We start from the raw sequence: 23,547 nt of genomic DNA on the forward strand, positions 1-23,547 counted from the left end.
AGACCAGCATTTTCACATATCAAAATAGCACACGGATACCTATATTTTATTTACTTTTTGTTATAAAATTATTTTTTTAAGTTATGTTATGTTATTAAATAAGAAATATTGAGTTTAAACAAGGTTTGAGCTCGATTACAAATTTATATAATCGATCAAGAATATGAAATATGAATGCTTTTGCATTTTCTTCAAGCCAAACATCGTACATACTTTAACCTATATAATGTTTTGGTAACTAATCATAAAATGATGTTTTCTTATGGTTTTATAAAATTATATATTTTTGAAACGTTACAATGTAATATTATAACTATGTATATTAAAGTGTCCTTTAAAAATCAATGTTTAAATTGATTTTTAACTTAACTTTCTATTTTGTTCTTTTAAAATTGAAACTTTGCTGTCCAAAATATTTTTGATTTTAATTAATATTAATGGTGGCCCTTGCTTCCTAATGTTTTTTTTAAATTGAAAAATTAGATGAAGAAAATGGATATCTTCATTTTTCCTAATAGCATTGAGTTATAAACAATACCAACTTTGTCCGTAAGCATATACCTATGTTATACAAATATACCTTCACTGGCACTCTAATTTTTGTTGTTTCAATATTCAATCCTTTTTTAATATTTATTGTATTACGATGCACTTAATCTACAAAATGAACTATTGTTTGGTGCACTTTTCTCTTCTTTTCTCGATTGTGGATATATTTAAATTTATTTTACGTTTTAATAATTTTTGGTATAGAAATATATTTGTATTATTGGAACGGAATGAGAGTTTGTGGGATAGAATGAAAATGAAAACCACAAATTGTTTCAGTTCACAATTAAAGCCCTCCTTTTATACGTACATATATTAAATCTGTATGAATCCTGAATCATATTCTTAACGAAGATTTATAATACTGCATTGCACTTATAAATGTGTATGTGATGGTAACTGAGTAAAACACTGTCATTGTCTAGAGACATCATAATGCATGAAAACAAGAGTGATTAATGAGATTTTAATTAATAGAGTTAATTATCAGAAGATAATTTTTTATCTCCTCTCTTCAATATGTACCTAGACTGGATGAAAAAGAAACAAAGAGAGAGAAGGGCTTTGATTAATTATATACTACTTTAACGAATAAAGAGCAATTTTAACTTTTCAAACTACTTGAAACCAAGCTTTACTTTGTAAGCTATGTAGTAAGGAAGACAGGAATCTGTTACTATATATCGTTTTGTGTCTAACATAAAAAAATACAGTTATATAATTTACATTAATGCTGTGTACTATAATGCAGATTATCGTTTATAGAAACCCATGATTTTGTCATTATTTTTTTGAGATATTGGACAAATACTGACAAACTTTATCACAGGCAATATTTTGTCAATTTTCGATTCTGCTATATGCAATGATTTTTTAAATTCTTGATAAATCAGGATGGAAATCGGTCATGAGAAACCTATTCACCAATTCTAAATTTTTAACGTCTACAATCTGCAAAAACAAATCAAGTGAAAATCAGCCTTCTCTTAGAAGCCCATCTAATCCACTTGCCATTTTATATGAGTGTGGAAGAGATGAACACATTATGGTTTATTAGTAAATATATTTAGAACCCAATTTTTAGATTGAATTCTGGAAGAAACTTTTTATTGTAAATACAATTTCATTTTTTCACGTCATTACGTAATAACTAAATTTTTTGAAATAATGACATCCCATTTTTCCCGACTCAAATCATTCATGGAACAGCCTTGTTTGAGTCAACATATTTCCGAATAATTAACCCAAAAGTAAAAAAAGTGTTGTATCTGTACCAGTCTCAGTGTTTTCACTCGTAAAATATTTTATCTATTGTAGGGAGGAATAATATAATTAATTATACGTATTCCTAAGTAAGGATTTTATATCGAACCAAACATACCTTACCAATTAGGAATATGAATTACCACAAAACCTCGTAGAGTAACAATACGTTATGCCGGTAAATATGATTTTTATTTAAGTGGCTCGGTATTTTTGGTTAATCGACGATTTAGATGAATTTTTTCGACGGATAGATAGATTTGAATATTTTAAGCAGTTAGCTTATATACGTTATAGATAAACAAATATATTTATGAAGTAATATAATCTGATTAGGGAAATGTAGGGTTTTTTAGGGGGAACCGTCTACGTTATCCCCTATGTTGATGTATAAACTACAAGATAAAAATGAATCTACTCAACTATTTTTATTTCTTTATTTGTTACTAATGAGAAATCTTAACCCCCCAAAAAATTAAAAGTACAAACTCAAAAACAACTACAATAAACCAGCTCGGAAGGAAATGGTTCCTTATTCATTTATCTTCTTCTTCTTTATGGTTAAAAATGCCTAACATGCGATGATAAACTTGGCAAACAATGCGGAAATGAAAGTAAACTACGATACTACATAATTTGTTGATAGAAGTATGAGTCATACTTGCACTCATTTTATTTTTACTGACCTCTCCCCTCCATCAACTAAATCCTAGCTTATTAATTTACTTCTTATTTAACTTAATGCTATTATCAAATTCTATACCTGGAAGAACTTACATAGATCTTGTTTAAACATCAAAATATTAAGCATTTGACGCATACTTACAATTCCGCCTTTTTTATGGCTTTATTGCGAAATATAGATTTTTTGATGAAGGTGTCTACTTTAGGAAAGCATTATTCATAATAAAGTTGATTAAATAAATGGTAAACATCAAAACAATCTTGAACAAAAATCAAGAAAAGGAGAAAATCCCAATGTATTGGTTTACTTCTTATATATGCACAATATATATAAAGCCCAATATTTCATAAACATATTTGAGTCAATTATAGGCTTTGTGTTCAAATTACTTGAATGAGCTTACGTAACCAGTAATTTGATCTCGTGAGCGTACAATTGACAGAAAACTTTTTTGCCAAAGGACAATTTTTCAACTGACATTTCGCCAGAGGCTTATTTGCTGTATACTTATATAATATAGGTAAATTAATAACGGTTATTTTAGCAAAAAAGTATTTTTGTAATTAATTATATTTATTTTGATAATATTTAAACACAACACAGTAATATTTGATCCGAATATAGTTCAAATCTTTACCGTTGTATTAATTTCAATAAATTAAATAATAAAAAAACTTGACAGCCATTCGAATGGATTAAGTGTTAATCACTTCTTTGTTATCTATTAACTATCAATCGACATGATGGATTATTCATATTGGAAAATACTAATGGATTGACGAACAAAAATGATTTCATAAATATATAATGATTATTAATGAATATAATTAATATATAATGATCATTAATGAATATAATTAATAAATAATGATCATTAATGAATATAATTAATAAAATAAATATTTTTTTGTTAAAGAAAACTCCAATACCTTACTGTATTTATCATACTACAATTTTAAATTGAATTAAAATATACAATCGTATATATCAATATTTTCAATATTACTTTTCGGCCAAATGTTCCAAATGGTGCTTTGGCAAAATTTCAGTCCTTCAAATTGTACTTCGTTGAAATGTTCTTCGCTCAATTACTCTAGAACCACTTTAACTATAGTTTAAAATCTTTGTTTGATTTATGTGAATTAAACTGGGTCATATATAGGCACCATGAACAATAATATCAATCAATTTTCCATTTTTTATTGGCACGAACAATTTTAGCTATTTTAAGTGCAATTTGTGTCACACCCAAAAGGTTAATAAAAAAACTTGTTTACATAAATGGACGATTATTTCTTGGATAATAAAAATGTAATGGACACTCAATTTTGTAAAAAAATCTAGCTTGTTTTTGTACTGACGTGCCACATAAGTATTTATTATTCGATTCATATCCGAAGTAATAAAAAAATGCTTTATAATATAACATTCCTTTGTTTCCGATTGATAGTTTAATTACTTATTAGTTAAACATTGAAATTAAGTTTTGGAGCTTCTTCTTCTATTACTTTACATATTCTTCAAAATATTTTAATTTGAACAGAAAGATATATCTGCATATACTAGGTAAATTGGATCCATTATTATTGTTTATTATATTAATATATACAATCAAACTTGATCAAATTCCCATCTGTATTAAGTGTGTCACTGCACTAAGCTGCCATATCTAGTTTTCTAATATAGAAATGTCAAACAAAACAAAACTCAATTTATAGGTTACATGTCCTAGGGACTCAGTTTTTCAGTTTCCTTTGTCTGGCCCCTTAATATAAGTTTAACTTTACGTGGAAAATAATATTAGACTCAGAAATAAAAAAGCTAGGTCTTATTAATACCTAAAAATACAAACAAAGTCACATAATTATGATTTGTTAGTAACAATAGGGGAAGTAAGACAAACGATCAAATTAAAAAAAAAAGATGTCTAATAAATCCAGTGGTGTTTTAAGGGTTAAAAGGTCAATTAAAAACTGGCTGTAAAACCCCCAGATATTTTGAGATTCTAAAATCAGATAATGGAAATAAAAATGTTAAGAATCTCTAACTAAATAAGTTGTGGCAGGGTATATTTCTCCAGTAAAAAATTACAAAACCATTCTAATAGCCATATTAAGATTTAAAAAAAGCTTGGTATGTTTGTGTTCCTCTTTAAAATACTAATAAATGCTCTAAACTACTTTTTGAGAAAAATTGGTGCAAAACAGTTTTTGCAATTTTCGACACACACAAAAAGAAAAAAAAAGATGGACTTCTCTTCTAGACATATTTTTTCATAAATATATTTTGATATGTTATTTGAGGTTTTTCACACATTTAAAAAAAAAATTATAATAATACAAATAAATATTATACGGCTGTTATATTATTGATAAATTAATGCTCGCCCACAAAAGGGGTCTAAAAATTAAAACAAAATCACATTGACTACTGTCAATGTGATTTCACACTCCTCCCTTGTCCCGAGCAACGCCAGTAAACATTTGCCAGTTCATATATATATATTTTTTTTAAATTGACATTCTAATGAATGAGGGTAACAAAGTGGCTAAACATATTTGTGGTTTTGTGTAACAAATAGCTCCAAACAATTCCTATTACACCTACTAGTTCATAATAATTATGTATAAATGCCAGATATAACTAATTTTTTGGTTTACAAAAACATTTCAAGGATTGCAAACAAGATATTTCTGCAAGTATACTTTATTTTTCATAGGCAAATTTCTTCAGAGAAAAATTAGTTAAAAAGTTGAAACATGACTTACTAAACACTTGTTTTAACTATTTGATTATATTTTATATAAAAAATATTGCCAAGAAAGGGCTCATTGCAAGAACTATTGCTTTGCTATGTACAAAAAATATGTTAACTAATGGATGTTGATAGATTTGTGTAGTCTTATCATTATTCTAATGAGGAAATCAATTTATGCACAACCCTTTGTGCATAAATTATTACAAATACATATATAGATATATGTATTTGTAAATATATTTCTTGCATACATACCATTTTTTAGTTAATGAAAAGTAGCAAAAGTTAGAGACGTACATATTTTGTCTTAGTTAGAAAAAGAAAAGAAAAAACATCTAAAATAGATCCCCTGGAATGTAATTTTTTTTTTTGCTTCACATGCTTTGAACAAGAAAAATATAAAAAAAAAGACCTTATCCCGCTCATTTTTTATTTGCACTTTTTAAAAGAAAAGATGCTAGGAGCTTACATTTATATCCGTATACTTAAACTTATCCACGTATGTAGTACCCTCTCATTATTCAAGATTATCTCTTACTCGAAATTTCATTTGATAATAAATTGGGTTTTAACTTAGAAAAACTTTATAAACATCATAGTTTTTTGTAAGTGTATATATACTATAGCCAAGCGTGAAGAATGGATTTAAACTTTCAAGCGCTCTCTCCGCTCCCTCTCTCTATCTTTGTATGAATAACTTTTCTTTTGTATATTAAATTTACTTTATTTTGATGTGATGGGACTTTTGTGGGAGATTTTAAGCTAATATATAGGTAAAATATCTTTTTATGGTATTTTATAAAAAAACTTAAGTTGGGGAAAATTTCTTGAAATTGTAACTGTGACTTATCAACATAAAAGCAATCTTGAGCACAAATCAAGAAAACGATAAAATCACATTGTATTATTTTACTTAATATACATGAATACAAATTATACGAATAATTAAATCCTTGAAACAAGCGTTGAGTAAGTCATGCTTCAACTTTTTTAACTAATTTTTCTCTGAAGGAATTATGTATACATACAGCCCAATATTTCATAGAAATATGTGGGCCCGTTATAGACATTGTCATTAAATAAGGGAGATGAGTTGAGATACCCAAGAATCTGAGCTATAGTTTATAATCTTTATTTGATATAAGAAACTTTCAAATAAAATATTTATTAGAGTTATACTTTATGGGGAGGACCAATTTTGGTGACTTTATGTCCAATTTTAAATTTTAAATGCAATAAACAAAAAAATTAATAATAATAATTTGTTTTTAGTTATTGATGATAATTCGTTGAAAAGTGCAAATATTATTCACACTCAATTTTAGCTTACTTTTGTTTGTTCCAAATGTGTATTTACCAATTTTTTAATTGATTTATTTTTATCATCGTGAACTATAGGTTTATCTATTGGGTTTTTTTAGCTTTTAATATACCTGTAAAATAAATAAAGTTCAGAAAAATCCAAAATTATAGCTGTAATATGACCTTTGCCCAATGCATCATTATATGCAAGAAATTAATTTATATATTTATTGATGGTAATTTAGTCTTTTTAAAAGTTAAACAATTAATATACAACATTCATGAAAGCTTCTTTCAATATATATTTATTCAAACAATTTTTTTATAATTTAAAAAAAAAGTATGTATATATATGTGTAGAAAATGCTACTACTACCTCTATTAAATATTCATTTTTCTTTAATTAAATTCTTCTCAAAGTCCAAATAATCGCAAAAATAAAAATTAAAAAACTAATGCACTAGCACAATATATCTCCCAAATTCGTGAACGTACTTGATACCTTTCCTTGACAAAATAAATAAATATATGTTCTGTGTTGGAATGTGAATTTTTTCTCTTCAAAATTCAATGCAGGTTTTAATTTCAAAAAAACAAAACAACAACGACAAAAAATAAAATGATTAAATTCACAAAGTATGTGCAAGCACTTAATGAAAGGCATACTTTAGTAAAAATATTTGAATTAACTTTAATTTTGAAAATCTAAAAAAGGTTGAAATCCATAAATCTAATGTTTTCGAATTAAGAAGACATTGAAATTGATTCCTTAGGTCCCAAATAAAACAAAGTACGGAGTTATGATGATAGTCATAAAGTATACATATAGATGTCGGTTCAAGTATATGATATAGGACCTTTCTTCTCATGTTATACAACTCCCTCTATTATTCTTTTTAGAAAGCTGAATCGCACATTGACTTTGGGTTTATTTTTTCATTTATGCTTTTTGTTATTAATGGATTGTAATTTGGCCTCATACTCTCAATACTTTAAGCATTGTGCGTGACTAATGTGAGTCAATAAGTAATTAACTATTTTATGGTAATACGTACATATATAATTCAAGATCAGGAACCGTACAATTTTCTGGCTCTAAATATCTTCTTAAAATATAATAAAAATGATATTATATATCGAATCAATCATACAATATTTATCTAAACTTCTAATGTTTCCTTACTTTAAACAAACATTTTTCCATGGTTATATAAAATTCATTTGTTTCAAATGAGTTTTCACTTTGTCATTGTTCCTTTATAAAAACAACAAATTTGAAAGTGCTCTGTACAATAGATCATTTTTACTAATACTGAAAAAATGTACTTTAGTTTACCAATTTATTCGTTGAGTAAAATATTAAGTATGAAATATGTTAACAAAAACATTTACCATTACTTTCAACTTAGTCTTAAAGTTACAGATTTTATTATATGATAATTAATAATACCTCCAGTACTATTTTTTAAGAAATGCTAATATAATAAAAATAAGAAATTCAATGACAAATTTGGGACTAGGATTTATATAAGTAATTGTTGAGCAATTTTTATATTCATACAAGCCATTATAACCTTCTTCATAAAATATTCAATTAGGCCTTTTTAATATAAAAGCAAACAATAAATTAACCGAAAATTGCAGATTAATTAGCCCAATTTTTGTACACCTTTTGTATAGCCACTATTTTATTGATAATGGCGTTAACGGCTTATCTTTATGGGAACTTCATTTAATTAAGAGTGTTCTATGCAAGGACGTTTTTTTGGGAGGGGGGCGGAGGGGTAGGGCCGTGACTATGATTTTATCTCACAATTTTGACAAAATATTTAAATGACAAATTTGACCCATAATTTTGTTAGGAGAGACAAACATAAATGAAAAAGACTAATTGAAAAAAAAAAAAAAACATTTTTAGAAAATTTTGCAAGTTAATTTTTTTTCGTATAAAGATACAATTTTGAAGGCAGAATTGGTAATTTCTACATTTTGATAGCAAGAAATAGTTGAAGAAGGAGCTATTAGCTCAGAATATAATACAGCTTTTGTCTTCAATTTGGAGGAGAGGTCCAAATTTTGGGGATATAAATTATGTTGATAACGAAATAATATATTATTATCTTTATATATGATAAACGAATGATTTTTTAAACTTTTTTTTTTTTTGTTATCATCATTTCATGTCACAATGACGACTTTTGTCAAGTTCTTAGGTATATCTCTCAATTACTTAAATGCACGATATAACATGCAAATATTGTAGTACCCCATTTGTAACCCATCTTTACTAATTCATTCAAAATTTCCTTGATAATTCCCGTAATATGACACATATCATTATTTTTTTGTTTAACTAGCTATGGACATATTCGTAAGGTGAGGATTACCCTCCGGAAAATTTCCATCTGTAGTTTATGCCTGCTGCAGAAAATTTCTTTCGGTTATACTCAATTTATAGTGATTTATATAAAATATGTTCAAACTACAAATGGTTTATGCTCATTTGAGGACCCGTCTATATAATTTTCCCCTCTGCAGATGAGTGACAGTAAAATGATCCTCCTAATTTCTCAAATTGGACCTTAGGCACGCAGGATTTGTAAAGGATGACCATGGGACCTCCAGACAGGTTAAACACTATCAACATCAGTTCAAAGAACAGCCTATGTTCCAGATCAACAGGTTGAGAACTATAAACTTTGAGCCTCAAGGCAGATTAAAAACCAATACTGCTGCTTCAACAACAATTAAGGACTCCTCCTAACTTCAAAATACTTTTTACAATACCAACTTCACTGGCCACTCTCATTGTTGAATAGTTTTTCTACAGATGGGAAAACAATCTACGGATGTTTAAATGCGTCAGTCCTATTTATAGATAGGGCATATTGGTAGATGAATCACTATGTATTATTAGAATCAATTGTCCTTAGATGACCATTTCCCGTCAGGCAAAATTTCTAATGAGGGCAATTTTTCTATGACAATATTTTCTGCAATCAAACTATGTGGAACTAGACATAATTATTAAACATTTACTTAAAGAATGACTTAGTACTTCTTTTAGACATTGAACTTTTTAATTTAAAAAAATTGACGTAACTTATCTTTGAATAGACTTATACTAGAAATTATATTTATAATAATAACAAAACATTAGAAAATTATTATTTTTTATTTCAAATTCTTAGTTAGAATAATATAATACTCCCGATTTTACAGTTTTTTATTTTAAAAAACATAGCACAAACTTAATAATATTTTGAATTTAGAGTTTGTTTCTATGCGTGTATTTTATTCGTCCTAGAATTTTTCAATGTTTAACTATTCAGTGTTTATATCCCTTTATTATTAAAAATATGAAAACTTGAAATTTTGTATTAAATTTATTTTCATTTTTAACTTATTGATGTAAAAATGAACAAATTTTTTGAAAATAAGTTCTTCTAATTTAATTGTTTTTTACATTAAGTTGTATTTTTGGATAAATACATATGGATGATCAGCTTTATACTCCTTTTAATTACATTTTATTTTACATAGTTATATAAGGTATGCCCTAAAATAAAATGATTTCTCAGTTAAGCAATAATTCTTAAATATACGGAAACATTTACCTATTTCAAATTCACACAACCTATCTAATATTAAACTATTTTTTATATCATAATTATGATTGATGGATTATTGTATATACATATAAAGATACTTAGGAAAAAGGTGACATACTTTTGGGAATAGGAAAAAAACCATTACATCTGAATACTGATAGGAATAATATTGTCCACTTACACTATGAGCAGAATTGCATAAAATATGAACTGCTGTGATGTAAAAAAAACCAACCCCGAATATAAACACGGGAATACTAACAATTTAAGGAATGTTTGAGAGGAGAGTAGTTTGGCTGTCATGACGTTGTATATGATAAGCTGAAAACAGCCATGGAAAAAAGGAAATAAACACAAAAAAGGACTTACACTTATTACTCCAGAGAAAATCCAGAACTTAACTTACATTTTTTCATGAGCATACCCACTAATTATTACTTCCTACATAGATAGGGTTGCCAACTCTTTAAAAAATAAATAAGGGACATCTTATTGGAAGGGTTGGCTACTTTACTATATTTAAAAAATAATCGTTCATTGCCTAACATATCTGACTCTGGTGTTGCCTGAGGAACAACAAATTGGTATAGGTATAGTTTTGTTATCCCTTATTCTTTGTATGTGCCAACGACTGGAAACATGTTGCTTGAAATTTGTCAACCCACCATGGCTATAAAAATAGTTGGACGACACACCGTGCAGTGCGCTTTATAGATGTTTTCAAGTACATTTTGACATTTACATATACATTTCAGTATTACGGGGCAAAATACGTCCCGTTTCAACTTAATACAGGGAGGTATTATTTTTTTAAAATACAGGACGATTCATTTTCAAGAGACGGTTGGCCACTCTATACTTAGATGTTCCACTCTCAAGAATTAAATATTATAAATAATGCTTTCAGAAAATAAAAAAATAATGTTCATATAGCAACTACAAAAAGTATCTCTTAAATTTTTAAAGTAATATTTTATACAAAAATTAGCTATGAGCATGTTTTGACTCGCTTTATTGTGAGAAATATGATTTTTTTTTTGATAAATATTACAGATTACTCTCATTGCATTCTTAAAATATGCCACATCCCTTATCATTTTTTGATTGAGATTTGTGAATTAATGAATATATTAGAGGTACATTTTTTGGATTAATTATTATTTTAACCGGTATGTCAACTCTTTAACTCTTTCCTTGCAGTCTCTTAGAGCAATTGGTTTGAAGATCAAGTTTTCAACTTTTAATATATTGTTTTTTTTTCCATCAGCTGAGTTAATTGAATTTAGTAAATTATTTACCATAACAATATCCCAAAAGTAAGATAAAAATTAACAGCCGATTGGGAAAATTAACTCGGTAACACTTGTCTTTCTTTATATCAACACTCTTTGTTAAGAGCTGGAATTTAGATAAAGCTTGTTTGCCGACCTGTTGTCAATATATATTAATTTTTCTATATTCTGGAGAGGGAGACTCTTAGAAAAAGCCCAACAAACATATCCATTATGGTGATGCAGTTGCTCTAACATTGTCAGAATCAGCAGAACCTAGTTTTGCTATTTACTGCAACTAGGTAAGTAGAATCCAAATACAAAATTGAAGCGAATTTGGTTAAGGTTTACCTCTAGCACAATCGCAATTTCTAAACGTTTATGAAGCAAAACTTTTTTATTATGGATTAAATAAAGACATTATATTGAGTAACATATTTCTATAATCAAATAAAGATTATCTTATGTTAGAATTATAATTTCGATATCATGTATGTTTTGATGTCGCTTCTAACTCGATAAAAAAATAATGCTAGTGGTACGACTTCTTCAGTTAGGTACCACAAATGTGCCGAAAATGCCTTGATTGCTGCATCTACAGAAGTTTTATAGATCTTTATATAACTGATCAAGTTATGGACTGTTATGATATCATTCAAAGGTGCATGCTGAAGGAAGTGGAGCTTTAAACCAGCAAGATAAGTGACCAAAAAAGAAAAAGTGTTCAAAGTGATTAAGTTTCTGCTGCTGTCCAGTCACAAATAAAGTCCCCTTAGGTCATTCTGGAACTATATTTTTGCTGATCAAATAGATATCTATAACATAAAGAAGCTTAGACATCCACCTTGCTTTGTGTCAGGTACCAAGTCAGATGAATGGTCAATACCTTTATCCTTTTCCTCACTTATGCACATAATTAACAGCATTACCAATTCCTTACAATTCCCTCTAATAAAAGAATTAGTGAACATCGCTTTGCAAAGCTGAAGTATATTTTCTTCTTCTCTTCTATTCTATCCTCCTGAGATGGATAATTGAGGTCCTTATATCAGTTCAACTAACCTCATTGCAGTACTATAGAAGGACCATCTGATTCTGACGATGATTTATATTATTTTTCTTATTAGAATATAAATACAATATTTACATTCTAAATTTATATTTACATTATATTAAAAGAATAATTAATAAGTATAAAAGGAACAAAGGTTTTCCTTTTTTATTTTCTGTACTAAAGTTTAATAATGTCTATTATATATATTATAAACGGTCCAGGCGCGATCAATTTTTGTTCTTTACAATCAAGGAAATTAGAGTCACAAAAAAAAAAAATATATATATATTAAAACATTATGATCATCTTTTGTTCATAGAAATATTTTATTAAATAAAAGGGTTTTAAACTAATGGACAATTTTCTTTTTGCCTCATGCTTGTTTAGAAATTGAAATTGTGCTAGAGGTAAACATGAACAAAATTTGCTAAATTTTGTATCCTAGTTCTACTTAGCTACTGGCAATACGAAAATTAGTTTCCGCTGATTCTTACAAGGAATTCTAATTTTGGAGGCAACTGCATCACTCTAATATCCATTGGGGAAAAAATATCACCTTGTATACTGATATATATATATATATCTAGATACGAAAATTGTCTAAATCCTCGTGAGTGTTAATAAAAAATAATAGTATATTTGTAAGTTTGATAGACTGCATATTTGCTGACAGAGATTTCACTCAGATAACTATAAATACTATAGTTCTCTTTGCTCGCTAATACGTTTAAATTTTCAAAATAGAGAGAAATAATTAAGAAGAGCACTTATATTTTTCAGATGAATAACCTATACTTAAAAAAAAAAGAAGTATGATCACGAGGATTTCGACAATACCTACACATACCTACTAATAAGTATAAAATTATCTACTTGCGGTGTGAGTCTCTTTTAACTCACATAATTGTAAGGTATGGGATTTGTATTCTATGCATGCATTCTACGGATATCTTCTACCCAAGTCATATTTTAATCTAGGGTGAGCAAATGATAAATATATTAGAGTACACTTTCTTTTGAGTGTCTTTAGTCTGAGCTACTAAGTTAGAACAAAATAATTTTCATATTCTACCGCCCTCTATATCTCATAAGTTAAACTAAATGAAAGTTTTTCCCCGCAAATATTTATAATATTCATTCTACATTCATATATTGAAATGTGATAGGGATTTGAGCATTTCTTCCGCCTTAAATAAACTTGTTAATAGTAACAAAAATAGTTTGATCGTTCATTTTTGGCATTAAATGACTAATACGTAATGTTCATTTATCCCATACGAAAGAATGATTTTTATACCCTGTTCTTTTTCTTCTTAATTGTCTTTATGTGTGTTTGAAGTAGACAGACAAGCTTTATATGTATATATATATATATCCTATCCTCAAGAACCATATATTTAAAAACTAATGCCTTGGTAATAACCATTGGAGTTTTTTTTTAAAGTCTTTGTTCAGCTCATATAATATATATATACATACATAAATATACGTATACTTAGATATCTAGTATGTATGTATAAGTATATACTTTTGGCAATGTTATTTACATGTATCCAATAGAAGTCAAATCTTGAAAAAACAAAAAAAATTAAAGTTTTTTTTTCAACTTTAGAGTACTGCAATAACTTTTTATATATAAAAAAAAGCTTTATATTCCCTTTTAGAATAATTTATGTTTCCATTATCAAAAATATATGTGCAATAGATGAGGAATATATTGAAAATGATGGAGTCTTATTGATATATATGCATAGAGATAAAAAGATACTTTTCCGAATATATGTATATCAGCTCATTCAAACTAGAAAACACAAATATTCAATCAAATTGATGAATAGATGTTGATAAAGACAAAGGCTATTCCACTGGTAGCTCAAAGTCAAACTCGACCTTTGAATTGAGGAGTCATAAATGGAAACGCAACAAAGCTTAAATAACGAAATGTTCTCAAAGTGGTATATTTAATTATTAAAACACAAACTTCCAAGTAAAAGCAAGTATTTTTGGGTATTTGAAAAAAAAAAGGTATTTTATGAGGAGGGATGTGAATATTGGCTAAATTGAGAAGTGGATTAAAAACCAAGAATGTAAAGGTATGAGCAAAATATTATTATTTTTATAAATTATTCTTCTCTATAGCGTATTAGTGAGCAAGGAGCTTAATTGTTTATAGGTATTTGTGTCAGTCACCATATATTCTTGGACATTTTCTCAGTCGTGGTTTTATGATCACAACAATTAAGAACACATTCTTAAAGCGATGGGGTATTTATAAAGAAAAAATAGTTAACAGATTATATAAGGAAAACGGTTTATGTTTGATAATATAGAAGAGGATATTTTAGAGTTAAGTAAGATGAAAATCCCCTAGTGACAGATTACAGGATCTATACAATACTGTCTAACTGGACCTTTGTTCATAATAATTGAGTAGCCCTATTAAAGAAAGTTTTCACTAACGTCATTGATGGTATAATAAACCGAAGGAACGGTTCGATGATATTTATTAAATTTAATGGGCAAATTAAAAACATAAATAATGACAACTTTATCAAATTGCTTTCAAAACGAAAAAAATGACTTAACACTTGTATTGAGACGTACTTGATGAAAAAGAAACTCAGTGATAATTGAATTATATAAAATTCGAAGATTTTGAATATCCTAATGACATGGCAAAGTTGTTGAATTTAATTTTGTTTTAGATCGATCAGGGCCAAAAAAAGACTTTTAATTATTATACTGTAAATATTTTAAATGATATTATTGTGTAAATAATAATATATAATGAAGTAATAAAATATTTTTATACATGTTAGGGTCTGATATACAATAAAGCTAGACTATAGGTTGTTCATAGACTTTTATTATTTTGTATGTCATATTTTCACATACAACAAAAACATGACAGTAATTTACCACTTATCTTAGGATAATTACTTCTACAATAAAAAAAATAGCGCCCTTAAATGTTATTATCGTTATAGCACTGGACAAAAGTCTACATGATTCTCAGTACACCAGTTCTTTTTAACCTTTTCATTCTTCGATTTCAGATTATCAATACAGCAATTCCCCTTCCCTCAGATTATTTATAGCACAGAAACTTTTTGACTGTGTTGTAAAATATACACTTTCCATTTTTTAATATAAATATATATGTTATGATAATGTAATCATAGAATATTTCTTGGATTGTCGATTTATAAATACTGCTATTTTTTTTGTAGAAAACTATTAATTGATAATACAAGTCAACAAAAAAAAATTAAAAAAATATAATAACAAGATTTTTTTAAATAATAAACTCAATTCTAGTATTACTTAACAAACTGCTCAAGAATTTGAATTTAGTTTTTTGTATCATTTCTGGTTTCGAGAATTTTAGAATTTAAAAAAAGTTTATTAAATCTTTTTCAGGTAATTTTTTTAAATGAAAAAAATCAATAATCCACATTATAATAACTTTATGTTTTTAAATTTTATATTTTTTTCTAATAGGTGCTTATAGTACATTTTGGCTTATTTACTGTTGTTGTTTCTATGTGGCTCAAAGTCAAAAGACATAATTTCAAATAATGTGCATATAAGTTACCTAAGTTTACAAGCTCTACTTTTACAATAATACCTTTGATCTTCATTTGATATTTTCTATTTCAAAAGCCAATGGTAGATAATGAATTTTATACATACTTTTGGTTGTCTATGTGTTATTATGCTTACTCAGTATTTGTTTCAATATAAGATATAAATGTATCTCATAAATTTACGTTCATTCTTATATAATTCCATTTGGCTTAACGGATGTTGTACTTAGGATATGGGACTTCTTCTTATGATTTATATTGGTTCATTATCTAGGTACTTATTCATAAATACTCACATTCTTTTTTCTTACTCTATCCAGAGTTGCAGAAAAAAGGATCTGTTGCTATACTAAAAAAACAAAACAAATAACATGGTAACTATGTTGAGACTCGATCCAAGACCAAATTATTTCTCGGTTTGATCTTAAATTAGACAAATTTGGACCGATATTTCGGTTAGCACCACGATATCAGGTCGTAGATTTCAAATCGTGAACTGATTTTTTCGGTCTCCATAAATAAATCGATTTCTTTTGTTATGAAAATGCCAGAACTCTCCCCTGTCTTCATTTATGAATTGTACAAACATAATGTATGAATGACATTTCACTACATATGACAATGTTGTTCACAATTTCAAAACTGGCGTGATCAATAATTAATCTATATAATCAGTCAAGATCGAATTTTAAAGGAAACCTATTCAAACCGATAATAAATGTGGATTTTAGCTGGTGGGGAAAAAGCTGGAGCATAGTGTTAATCAAATTGTCATAACAGCTTTGGAAATAAACATTATTTTGATTGCCAACTAAAAAAACAACTCATGCGTTTTAGATCATATTTTCTACAGTTCTAAGCTATATATACAAAAAATTTAAGAATTTTCTTGTGTGTCATTTGATAGTTGGCGAATCAATGTAATGTTTTTAATTTCAATAGAGCGTGTGATTATAAAAGACGGAGAAGAGCACTGATAATTATTTTTTGAGGAGTTATAAGTGTAAACCCTTGATGGATTCATAGAAAAATTGAAGATCAACAAGGGAGTAATTTCCTTTTCTTAATTTCCTTGTTTGGTACAGAGTAGGATTCGTGTTTATTTCTTTCATTTCATAGCTTCTTGCATCTAATCGAATAAAAAGTCATCACAAATTTCCTCCTGGCAAATTTTATTTTTTACAACTCTGGATATAAACTAAGTGGCGAGAGGATAACTCAAGGATTAGTTTTCCTCCCAAATTTAGGTGGCTACAAGAAGCACTAAGACTTGATAGAGTTAATTTATAAACCAAAATGTGATTGGCGTCTCAAAAAAAAAAGGAAGAGAGAGATAATTTGATAACTTTGATAACTCAGGATTCATACATACGAGTATAAATTTATAATATTTTATAATTAAGGAACAATTTGGAAAAATGTTATAGCAAAATCTATGAAAATTCCGCAGTATCGTAATGTGAGCACTGTTAACCTAAATATTGTGTGAAATATAGTTTAAAAAAAAATTGCATATTGGTATTAATTTTTTCTAGTAGATTATGAACAGATTGTTTTTCAAAGATAATTCCATTTAATAGTTCCCTTTTGTAAAATATATTAGTCCTTCTTTATACATAAATCATGTTTTTTTTCTAGGGACAAAAGTATTCTAAGTAATACAAATCCAAGGCTTTATTTTTATAATTGAGCTATATCCAACATTAATATATAAAGAAAAAAAATATAAGGCTTTCAATCAGTGTTCCTAATTGTTAGTTACATTACTTTAAATGATGTTAATATATATTCTTCAAAAAATATATTTTTTTGAATTTCCTAGGTTCTATAGAACCAATTTTGAAATCAACGATCTGACGTTGTATAAAATATGTTTTCACCTGAAAAAACAACATATAAAATATAAGCATATGAAAAACCCAAAAGCTGTAAACAAAGGAGCAAAATGAAGACCACGGGATCAATATTTGTACAAGTTAGTGGTTGCAGCAACACTTTTTTTGGTCTGCTAGAAGTGTTAAATATTACTCCATAACTAACATGCCTCTATGACTTCACTCACCCTTTTAACTGAATTAAAAAGGTAAATTCTGTTAAGGGAGAAATATTTGCTTAGGTATAAGACAAATGACAAAAAAAAAAAAAAAAAAAAAAATATGATAAATTGACGTCATCTGATGTATCATCAAAAGTAACATATTGCATTGGAAAATACCTAATTTATGACCATGCCTACCATTTAACTAACAGGTGCGTTTTGTTTATTTGTTCAAAGCTTAAAATCAACCTACATATTAATTATCCATAAGTAAGATTCATTTCTGTTTTGACGTTTAAAAAAAACACAACTAATTTCAAAATGTGCAGCTTGAATTAGAAAAATTTATTTGGAGGTATTAAATATGATTCTTGAGAAATCGCATTGAAGGAACATTGGAGAAAAGGTATTGTCATTTAACAAAAGATGACAATTTGATCATTCTTCAAGTAACTCTTATCCTCATAGATTTCTTTTGACACTTTTTTTCTGGTCAAATAGTCTCACTGTTGAAATGTAATTAATAAGTGTAATTCGAAGTGTGTAAGGGAAATTTGAAGGGTTTATGTGAATTGTATACTGAAATTTTAGCCGTTGACAAATGGCAATTTAGGTATTATTTAATTTTATTAAAAGTATCTGATTGAATAAATATATGCTAAACGTAAATAAAAATAACAGTTTTGAGTAATAAAAAAAAAGAAAAACGTTAGTTGCTATCGTTCTTTTTTGCTCAATGGATCGTCGTTGTGTTGATATCTATTTTTGAATCATGAATTATCGTCTACTTTTTGCCTATTTTTTTTAATATTATACTCTACGGAGACCTATCAATTGAAGAGTTTAAATGCCATATGCATATATTAAAATAATATGATATATATGAATGTATGTATCATATTTTCCATAGCAGCAATCATAATTATTTTATGCTTGGATAGAGAACATATAATTATAAAGTAATCAATAGTACATGAAAGACAAAAAATAAGACAATATTTTGTTGCAGAGTTATAAATGGAAGACTTCGTTGAACTCGGAGTAGACTTGAGGATCGCCATTGGACTCATTCCTGCCCATATCATTGATAGAAACGGAGTTGTGTTTTTCTTTATTTCCTTCATGTCATGGCTGCTCACAGACAATTAAAAGAAACTTCGTGACAGCTAAGCTACAATACCTGCAAACATTTTTTAAATAGTCAGGGTGGCCTCAAAAAATGTATATTTATTTTTAAATCATACTAACAGATCATATTATTTTCAACTATACTCATATGAATATTGCTAAGATGACACTCGCCGCAAATAACCTTGCTCAAGTGAGCGTACCCGCCTTGGATTAACTAATATATAATTTTGCCCATTTAAAAAGTGGTTATGTGCATAAATACATATTTTTAGAATGTAACACAGTACTAAGATGTACATCTGTAGTGTGTCATCCTTTTTCTAAGCCATTATATAGAATAGCAGAATTTCTTCCTATACATTATATAAGATGATTATATTTTCTAATAAAAATTCCAATGTTCTTATATCGCACATACAGGGTACTCAGATATATATTTTTTATATTTATATATTATATTAATCTAAGAGACTTGGAACATTTTTTATTTTATTGTACAGATACACAAAGGGAAATACAGACAATAAAGATATGGAATATATAATATATATATTATATTTTAATAATACTAATACTATGTATTATTTCTTTTATCAACTAAAAAAAAAATTCTATATATATTGTAAGGTCTGACTTATTTCCCATGTTTCTGTTTTTTTTTTCTTTCCTCTTACGTGTCAAGTGAATGTTGATCAGGAAATTCATTTGCTTATGAGGTAAATGCACAAACAAATGAAATACATAAATACAGAGCCGTAATCCCGGGGGGAAAAGTGGGCCTGTCCTAAAAAAATTTTATCTCCAGAAGTAATGATTATTGATACTATTACCAATCCTTCACAGTCTCTCAAATCAGGTCCCCTATTAACAAAGCATGATTGTGGCACTACATAGTAGGCTTAAAAATACATACATACATTGCATAACATATTCATTCATTTAAGTACAGACTTTAATTTACATTTGGCTTTTTATATTCGGCCTATTATTATTATTTTTTTTTTTGAAAGAATACAAATTTGCATTTTGAAAAGTGCTCCTTATGATATGAAATACGTTTTAAGTAAGTTTGAATCATTTTTTTTAATAAAATATTTAGTAGTAACTTTATTTTAAATAATTTTTGGTTTTCTGAAAAAGGTAATTAAAAAGGTCCTTCAGATTAAAGACATAAAAATGATCTCTTTTTTTGTTTAATTAAGTAAGAAATTAACGTACTTGCAAATTTTGGAATGTATATTTTTTTTTTTTTTTGGCTGTGATATTATAATAAACAAACAGATAGGAAGAAGACTAAATTGTGTTTAAATCTATGATTGTTCTTTTCGACACGTCCATACAAAGTCTTTACCAAAGCTTATGAAAATCTTTTGAAAGCAATTTTATTTCACTAAATTTGTTAATTGAACTAAAAATCTGGATTGTGTAGTCTAAGGATGATATTTAAACCTATTGACTTTTTTTTCTTGGAAAAAGTTAAATTTCAAAACTTTAGGGCAAATGAGATACCTCTACCACCAAAATAGTTCAAAATTTGTGACATCTTGTATGGGCAAAAGTTTTAACCTAGCCAAAGAAATCTCATCAAGCTATCAGGAGCCTCTCACCACTTTGTTTTATGACTTTGATAACACAATATACAAAATAAATAATAAAAAGGTTACCTTGAAGTCTTAGAATTTGAATGAGAGTTGGATACTTTTAATAACAATTACTAATCCCCACGTTTATTTATTTTCTACACAATATATCAAAGTTTCTATAAAAGGCGTTCCACAATTTAAAATGTATTATTTTTTTAATTTCATTACATTATTTTTTACCAAAAACAATTTTAGAGGCAATTATATCTTAAAAAATCCAATAATTTGTATTTATTGAAACCTCTGAACCCCTATCAATTATTTATCTATTAGAGTTGTAACATTCAAATTAATGGCGCGGAAGTGTCACAATATTTTATTTTTTTTGTGCTAGGAAAATACGTTCCTATTGAATCTATTTGAAAAACTAGAAGAAACAAAAAAAAACAATTTCTAATTATATCACATTATTTTATTTTCAGGTATGTTTAATTATTTATTTTTTGTAATTTTAGAAACGATTGTGAGCTTTATGTAGAATCCATAACATCAATCTGTTAAATCCGACTGACAACAGGATAAATTTGCGATTTAAAAGCATGTTTTAATCAATCATTTTTTATTTTTTTTTAATCCTTGATTTCACAATTATCCCTGTTAAAAGGATGATATATATTTTATATATACATATATTATTGTAGAGTCTTCAAATCTACCTCTTAGAAAAAACGAGATACAAAATAGATAAAATGTGTTTTAATTCTTCTTTATCTTTGTGAGTGGATAAATACAATTCAATTAAGAGACTACTTACATTTATTCATAAGGTGAGTTTATTTTAAGTGATCATAACAAAATGAGCTTATAAAAAATGAAACCATTTACTTATTTAAAAGACAAAAGCTAAATGCATTTCATAGACTTAAAGAGAAAAGCAAAAAAAATAATATTTTAACTCATTAATTTTCAAATTAGTCAAACTATGTATTTTTCATGCAAAAGTAGAATTTGATGCCATATACATAAATACATAGCTACCTACTCATCACGACTTAGTTATTAAGATACAGAAAAATACAAGATATATATATAGCATTTTCATGTGAAGTACGTATTGTTGATAATTGGAGCTTACACAACATAGTTTACCTCCTTAATATACATCCTTATTTACATAATAGATATGGTACTTCAAATAAAATCTGTCAATTTCTCATTTTTATCGATAGAATCAATTTCATCACTCAAAGTGTAATTTACGACGCACCCAAAGGATTAATAATACTAATTTGTTGATAGCATGTGACGATCATTTGTCAATGAATACAAATGTAGTCCACACTTAGTTTTGAGAAAAGTCATTATATCTTGGCATATGCCTATTATAAGTTTTCTTTCAAACGTTTCCTTTTCTTTTTTGAAAGTCGAGGTTGCTAGGGCACAAAAAAGCTCGTCGTGATTACTACTATTTCTCCTTTTACTACTGTCTTTGAGATCATGTTTAGAGAAGAGAAAAGAAAAAATAAAAAAGCGGGAAAATGAATTAACGCGCCTCTCAGGCCTGTCCCATTATGTATATATATATATAACTGGTCTTTTTTACTCTTTTTTCTTCTTCAATAGATTTCTTCCTCTTTAAAAGAAGGGAAAATTAAAAACCAGTGTCGTGAATGAGATGCTTTGAAGCATAAGTGTGTCGCCGATCAATGTAATATATATTGATGACTGAATAATTGTGAACTTTGTTACTTATGTGTATCTCTCTGTGGTCGTGAGTAACTGAAATTAGTATATAATTTATTTTGAAAAAAATAGAAAGGCTCATTGAAGAAGAAGGAGATTTTTTTTAAATGTTTTGGTTGTATGTACTAAGGATCTACGTTTCATCGCCTTTCATTGTTTTATGAGCTATTTTTATTAGTCACTTCAAAATTTATAACAATAAACTATATTATACACAATAAATCATGAGTTGGAAGGGGGAAAAACCCCTCTCATTCAAAGAACATGCATAGCTGTATTCCACCACGAACTCAAAGACTGAACATACAGTACACACCGCTCCTTAAGAAAATAGAACCTGTTGAGTTCATGCAATAGAAGCATCATGATTTTTTAGAAAGTCTTTTGGGAATTCAGTTTTTTTTTGTTTTTGGTTTTTTTGCAACATAATCCAGAGAGTTTCAGTATGAAAGAAATAAATAAAGAGAAGGAGTGACAATAAGGAAATGCAACAACAATCTATCTACAAAATAATAATAGAAAAAAGTAATTCTTATAACAAATTCGATAGAAATACATAATATACAAAAAAACATTGTAGAAAAAGCTGATTTATGAGGTTTTTTTTTTTTTTTTTTTTAATATAAATTTAAAAACTGCATAGGAAAGGAGATCGAGAGTAGGAGGTGGAAAAAGAACGATTATACATACATACATATAGATACACTTGACAAGAAATCCCATAAATTCACGTCTGATGGTACATGAATATATATATATACACGTATGTAGAAAGTACATATTGTGTACTTCCATATATACATAGATTACATAGTTTTAATCTGTTTTATGTATTCCCTCAACTCATTAACTTCGCTCTCATGTAATTAAATGAGATATTTTTTGATGTATTTAATAAATCAATTAAAAAATAAGTATTAGTGATGACTTATCATTGATAAGTATGTCCGTTGTTGTATAAAATGTGACATT

The 23,547-nt window shown here is 27.4% G+C and overlaps 2 protein-coding genes across 3 annotated transcripts in view; both read left to right on the forward strand.

Moving 5' to 3' along the window:
• LOC139905386 (uncharacterized) overlaps nt 1-22,693 on the forward strand; it is a 265,458-nt gene extending 242,765 nt beyond the window's left edge. The window contains exon 3 of the mRNA XM_071888433.1: nt 21,315-22,693. Within this exon, the coding sequence (XP_071744534.1) occupies nt 21,315-21,370 (56 nt within the window). The 3' untranslated portion in view covers nt 21,371-22,693. The remainder of the gene's footprint in view (nt 1-21,314) is intronic.
• Ten-m (teneurin transmembrane protein Ten-m) overlaps nt 22,493-23,547 on the forward strand; it is a 397,884-nt gene continuing 396,829 nt past the window's right edge. Inside the window, exon 1 of one of the 2 annotated variants that reach the window (XM_071888423.1) lies at nt 22,493-22,697. The gene's annotated coding sequence lies outside the window, so the exon portion shown is untranslated. The remainder of the gene's footprint in view (nt 22,698-23,547) is intronic. The other variant, XM_071888422.1, reaches the window with a different exon arrangement.

This window comes from Lepeophtheirus salmonis, chromosome 5 (genome assembly GCF_016086655.4).
Source record: "Lepeophtheirus salmonis chromosome 5, UVic_Lsal_1.4, whole genome shotgun sequence".
Taxonomy (NCBI): domain Eukaryota; kingdom Metazoa; phylum Arthropoda; class Copepoda; order Siphonostomatoida; family Caligidae; genus Lepeophtheirus; species Lepeophtheirus salmonis.